The following is a 6956-nucleotide window of genomic DNA, read 5'->3' on the forward strand; positions in this document are numbered from 1 at the left end:
TGGCCAAGCGGTAGAGGTTATATAATATCCGAGCGACCTGGAAAATATAACGAAATATAAAGAGTTGAGACCTGAAACCTCGAGGCGACGACCGCGCTAAGTTTAGCTCGAGACCGTTATAAATTTAACTGAGCAAAGGTGGTAAAAATGGCTTATAAGTTTTAACTTCATGTGGTTCAAAATTGAAATGTTACATGTTACATTAATTTACCTTATCAATCATAACGTGACAGCCAGTTCAAAAATATTAGATGCCGCGCCCACGCTACTTTATTCTTTCAATCTTCATTTAAAAATAATCAATCGACCGACATCAAATAATTTAATCATAATGATTGCCACCATAAATCATTTCTTTATTCTCTTCATTCACTCTTCTCTTTGTATAAATCTCCCCCTTCACCACCACCATAAGCCTCTCTCCTCCTCTAATTCAAACCCTAATTCTCCTCCTTTCTCTCTCTCTCTCTCTCTCTCTCTCATTCAAGCCTAATCAAATCCAAATTAAGTTAAAATCGAGAATAACATTTTCATATGGAAGAGTTGGATGATAGAATTGGAATCATCATGTCACCTCTAGTGAGTGAGGTCCTCCTTTCTGGATTCACCATCAACTCCTTCCTACGACGTCGTTCTCACCTCGTCCAATCCTTCTCCGTCGTCTTCCTCTACTGGTTCTACGTTTTTTCATGAACACAAACCCTAATTAAATCCCCAGTTCTCACATACAAACCCTAATTTCACTCAACAAAACACAATTCAACCATGGCTTCCCCAATCAGCGGCACTTCTTCCGGCTCAAACTCCGATCCTAACAACAAGCTGCAGTCGGAGATGCGGAAACGGAAGAGAATGCTGTCCAATCGAGAATCCGCGAGGCGATCGCGGATGAGGAAACAGAAGCTTCTGGACGATCTGACGGCTCAGGCGAACCATCTGAGGGCGGAGAACAATCATATGCTATCAAACATCAATGTGGTGACGCATCTCTACTTGAATATGGAGTCGGAGAATTCGATTCTCCGGGCTCAGATGGCGGAGCTGAATCACAGGCTCCATGCCTTGAATGAGATCACCAGCTGCTTGAGCTCGAGCCAGGGATTGTTGCCGGCTGCTGCTGGATTTGTTGAAGATGATGAAGGAGATTTTGATGATTTGTTGAATCCATGGAGTTTGATCCATGTTAATCACCCAATCATGGCTTCTGCTGATGCTTTCTTGTATTAGATGCTTGATGATGATGATTGATTCATGGGATTTCATTTAATTTGCCATGTTTTGTTTTGATTAATAATGTATGATTGATATAGAGTTAGGTGGATTAATGTGTGATGCAATCGAGTTGAACTTCATTAATCATTTCAAGCATTATTAATTGTAAAATCATGTATATTATGTTCATTTTCATCACGAAGTTTGTTGTTCCAGTTAAATCTGTATATCGATATAATCAAATGAAAACTCTAAATATTGTACAAACTAATGTTAACAGATAACAAAATAACAGTGTCAACGGTTAACGTTGTATTATATCAAAATCTTAAAATTTTACAATGTATTTATATCATATTGAGGAGTTTGTACAATATATAAAGTTTGCATTTGATCACTACTCCTTTGTTATGTTTGATGTATTACATAAAACCCATCATAAATGTTTTTATTATTGAAATCAATGATATTGTTCCGATTTACGCAATCACAAGCAAAATTGAAAACAATCTAGAAAGTTTGAATATTCTAAAGGATAATTAAACAAAAGTTTGAACAATTTGGGAAGTTTGAGCTTTTAAAATAAAGTAATTAAACTCAGTATTTTGAACAGGCTAGGCTCTTTGTCCACTCCATTAGTTTAAATCGTATTCCTATTGAGAAATCACAATGTGCTCTTTCTATTATCCATACATATGAAATCTCAACCAATATTAATTGCACATTTGTTTAAGAAAGTGACCTAACATTTGTTGGATGATGGAGTACGGACTAAACAAGCCCAACAGCAGTGACGGCCCATCAGCCCAAAGCCCAAGGAAGAGTATCAGATCGGCATTACCAAAGAGTTCGGCCCCAGCCTACAGCTCGGTAAAAGCCAACCAATCAGTTCGGCATTACCAAAGAGTTCGGCCCCAGCCTACAGCTCGGTAAAAGCCGACCAATCAAGCTCTACTCTCAGACCGGCAAAAGCTGCTCGGCAATAGTTCAGCAGTTCGGTCTCAGTATTTGACCGAACTGGGAGATAGTCAACTCATGTCAGAACCTCCACGATCTCCACTACACCCACGATCTATTTAGTGGTGTCAAGCAGTCATTAACTCATGCAGGATAGTGGGCCCATGCAGGATCGCATGACCTCCACGACATCCACAACCATCATTAGTGGTGATGCAAGCCACGATCTTAGTTCAATGTATAAATAGAACTTAGATCAGATAGATTATGGGGACGCTCTCTCTCGCTCTCTAGAGATAAAATATCAAATAGCAAGTTTGTATTTGTAAACTGTAGAAAACAGATCAAGCAATACAACTCTGCCCTCTTTTCTTCCCGTGGACGTAGATTTACTTCAGTAAATCGAACCACGTAAATTCATTGTGTCGTAGTCTTTATTCTCTACCAGCATTTACTAACATCAAGAATTCGCGGATTCATCACTGGCGCCGTCTGTGGGAAACAGAGAACCAAATTTGTGATAAAGCGAGTTTTTGATCCTCTTCTACCAAAAAAATGCATACCAGATCACATAACACCCGTGCCTCCGTCCGTGATAACCATGAGGAAGCTAATCCAGCAGCCCATAGGCCTGGAAAGCAGCCTCGTGAAAAATCTACTTCCAGTTCTCACGGAGAAGGAACAAGCCGCTCAAAAGGTCCACACACCGAGTCTTCCCAGCAGCCTGATTTGAATGAGGCTGTCAAGCTGTTCTTGGCTGAGAAGCAGGATGAGTTCTTAGCCTTCCTGCAAAAGAGCCAAGAGCCGAAGACGAAAAGGGTGGATTCTCCTTCCTCCTCCAGACATGAAAGTCACTACCGCAGTAGTGCCGTGTCTTCCGGAAAGAAGAATCCTCAACCCCGACATGTTCCTGTTCCTCCTCGGTACCGGAACCACAGGAGAACTCCATCTCCTCCGTACCGAAGAGATGTCAGTTCGTCTGAAACGAACTGCAATAAGCCAACGATTGTGAAGTCCAAGCTTCTAAAGAGGATACAAGACCACAATTCAGCTTAAACAAGCAGTTCGTCTAAAACGAACTGCAATAAGCCAACGATTGTGAAGTCCAAGCTTCTAAAGAGGATACAAGACCACAATTCAGCTTAAGAATCAAGCACGTCGTCTGAAACGAACTGCAACAAAAGTCCGATTCACGCGATAAAACTTGCCTGAATTAGGACAAGGGAAAGTCCGATCCACGCGATAAAACTCGCCGAATTAGGACAAGGGAAAGTCCGATCCCCGAATTAGGACAAGGGAAAGTCCGATCCAAGCGATAAAACTCGCCAAATTAGGACACAAGCTTAGTCCGGTCAAAGATGTTTATTTCATCAGACCAAAGACGAGTCCGGTCAAAGATGTTTATTTCATCAGACCAAAGACGAGTCCGGTCAAAGATGTTTATTTCATCAGACCAAAGACGAGTCCGGTCAAAGATGTTTATTTCATCAGACCAAAGACGAGTCCGGTCAAAGATGTTTATTTCATCAGACCAAAGACGAGTCCGGTCAAAGATGTTTATTTCATCAGACCAAAGACGAGTCCGGTCAAAGATGTTTATTTCATCAGACCAAAGACGAGTCCGGTCAAAGATGTTTATTTCATCAGACCAAAGACGAGTCCGGTCAAAGATGTTTATTTCATCAGACCAAAGACGAGTCCGGTCAAAGATGTTTATTTCATCAGACCAAAGACGAGTCCGGTCAAAGATGTTTATTTCATCCGACCAAAGACGAGTCCGGTCAAAGATGTTTATTTCATCCGACCAAAGACGAGTCCGGTCAAAGATGTTTATTTCATCCGACCAAAGACGAGTCCGGTCAAAGATGTTTATTTCATCCGACCAAAGATGAGTCCGGTCAAAGATGTTTATTTCATCAGACCAAAGACGAGTCCGGTCAAAGATGTTTATTTCATCAGACCAAAGACGAGTCCGGTCAAAGATGTTTATTTCATCAGACCAAAGACGAGTCCGGTCAAAGATGTTTATTTCATCAGACCAAAGACAAACATCAACTTACCCCGTACCTTTATCCAGAATGCCGAAGTGACTCGCTTCGCCGAAGTAATTCACTTCGCTTTTCGGGGGGGTAGTGATGGAGTACGGACTAAACAAGCCCAACAGCAGTGACGGCCCATCAGCCCAAAGCCCAAGGAAGAGTATCAGATCGGCATTACCAAAGAGTTCGGCCCCAGCCTACAGCTCGGTAAAAGCCAACCAATCAGTTCGGCATTACCAAAGAGTTCGGCCCCAGCCTACAGCTCGGTAAAAGCCGACCAATCAAGCTCTACTCTCAGACCGGCAAAAGCTGCTCGGCAATAGTTCAGCAGTTCGGTCTCAGTATTTGACCGAACTGGGAGATAGTCAACTCATGTCAGAACCTCCACGATCTCCACTACACCCACGATCTATTTAGTGGTGTCAAGCAGTCATTAACTCATGCAGGATAGTGGGCCCATGCAGGATCGCATGACCTCCACGACATCCACAACCATCATTAGTGGTGATGCAAGCCACGATCTTAGTTCAATGTATAAATAGAACTTAGATCAGATAGATTATGGGGACGCTCTCTCTCGCTCTCTAGAGATAAAATATCAAATAGCAAGTTTGTATTTGTAAACTGTAGAAAACAGATCAAGCAATACAACTCTGCCCTCTTTTCTTCCCGTGGACGTAGATTTACTTCAGTAAATCGAACCACGTAAATTCTTTGTGTCGTGATCTGTATTTTCCTGCATTCACTAACATCAGAAATTCGCGGATTCATCATTGGACTAATCTCTAAAAACACCATATTTTTAATAGTACTCATCTAGGGGCAGCATGGCTTTTGAACCTTCTAAAATTGAGCGTGACATAATCTTTTTCAATTATTGGCTTGCATGAATAGACAATTTTGTTTATAAAACTAACGAAACCCAAAAAATCACTCATGCAATAATGCAATACATTATACATATACTCATTGATTATGGCTTTTGGCCGAATCTTTTCGTCTTTTTCAATAAATAATAAGTACATTATATACCAGAGAATTTGTCTAAATATAGACATGATAATTTTGTAACTATACAAGATAAGACCTTAACTGAATGTTGCATTGCTAAACAATACTATACATCAAAATTATTTGGACTACTATACTTGCAAGAAATATATTTGCATTATGATTCATTTAAAATTATGGAATATGGATTGTCATTCTTAAATAAATGCCCCAGCCCTAAAGGAAATGAATCTGTGGCAGGTTAATGTCGAGTACAAAAAATATTTTAATAGAAAACCATGTGCATGACACCAATAGGAATCATGGGAACATACAACATTAGTTTATTTGACTAATTTCCTATTGATTTTCTCTAAATTTTGAAAATAATGGAATTGATCTTTAAAAATCATCCTTTTGAATTTTACCAATTTTAATAACGAACTTTCCATTTATTTTAATTTTATCCTTGTACCTTTTTTTTTGCAAAAGTTTAATCAAGTGTGAAATGAAACCTAAACCTTCTTTGGCATTTGATCACATACTAAAAAAAAACATAAACGTAGTTGAACACATGAACTGCATATTCTGGTTATATTCTTGCACTAAATTAACAGCTAATAAATAATTAATTTTATTTTTAAGTGTGTTAATTGCAAGCAATGTGTCTGGACGGTAGACCCATAACCATAATCTTTATAATGCATTTCATACTAGCTTGTGCACCGAAAATATGTAAATAAATAAGAAAAAGTGGGCATACCACATGCCTCCCCCAATCAATATATAACTACAAATTAAATTAGCAAAAAATAATACTTTTTGTTGGGATTCTTTTCATCGACGGAGTGGGTGATTCATGCACTTGCAAGTTGTGAGACAAAAATATTAATTATTAATATCTATTATATGAAACCCATTCTGTCTATTTACGTCAACAATACTTTATAATATTTTTTCACCTTCCCAAGAGATACAGGGTGTCCCATTTAAGTCGCACTTATGCTTTGTTTGCTAAGAATTAGGTCTGGAATTGTGGGATTTTTTTCCATTGCTAAGTGCCAATCTTATCATTTTCTATTTTTTATTAGTACATGTTACGGTATCTGCCTTTTTAATCCAAGTTTGCTTTGATTTTGGTATTTTTTTTCTTGATTAATGCAGTACGTGATTCTTGATATGGTTTATTATTAGACTCGAATCATACAACTGGGCTATATAGACCCTCGTCTCTTATTTAATCTGCTTTGGGAATATTTCTTAGATTTAAATTATAACACTTCACAAAAATTGCTATTTAGTGGCAGAAATATTCACCACTAAATTTTATATTTCTGACAGTAAACAAGTTAGTGGCAGCAAAATATTTACCAACAAAATACTGGCGGAAAAATTTCCGCCCCTTCAATTTACTGGCGATCACCCACAGAAAATAGTTCACCAGTGAAATTCTATCAGTATAAATTTTAAATAGTGGCGGATTTGGGGCGTCATTAATACCCGCGGGATAGTATCCACCACTATAAAGGTGCTAATTAATACCTACATACTTATAATTAAAATGATTAAAATTGAATGAGTTTTCTTTACTTCCCCAGAAAATTCGGAGTCATCTTGTACTTTTACAAAAGGAACTTATAAGCTTATAACATTGAATATTTTTCAATAGCTTCCAAAACGTGTTAAAAGTCTAGTAAAAATCTTATATGCTATTTTAGAGGGAGAAAAATAAGCTCCACATTCAGAATGTATACAAAA

The 6956-nt window shown here is 38.5% G+C and overlaps 1 protein-coding gene across 1 annotated transcript; it reads left to right on the plus strand.

The window, feature by feature from the left end:
* The first annotated feature begins 397 nt into the window (after positions 1-397).
* LOC121771071 (bZIP transcription factor 11-like) lies at positions 398-1383 on the plus strand. Its single transcript, XM_042167860.1, has one exon. It carries the CDS (start codon positions 766-768, stop codon positions 1225-1227), a length of 462 nt encoding a protein of 153 aa, XP_042023794.1. The 5' UTR covers positions 398-765; the 3' UTR covers positions 1228-1383.
* Positions 1384-6956: the final 5573 nt, after the last annotated feature.

This window comes from Salvia splendens, chromosome 16, assembly GCF_004379255.2.
Source record: "Salvia splendens isolate huo1 chromosome 16, SspV2, whole genome shotgun sequence".
NCBI classification, from domain to species: domain Eukaryota; kingdom Viridiplantae; phylum Streptophyta; class Magnoliopsida; order Lamiales; family Lamiaceae; genus Salvia; species Salvia splendens.

Bases quoted from the DNA above. Each gene is read 5' to 3' on its own strand.
- LOC121771071 (XM_042167860.1), top strand. From the start codon at position 766: ATGGCTTCCCCAATCAGCGGCACTTCTTCCGGCTCAAACTCCGATCCT.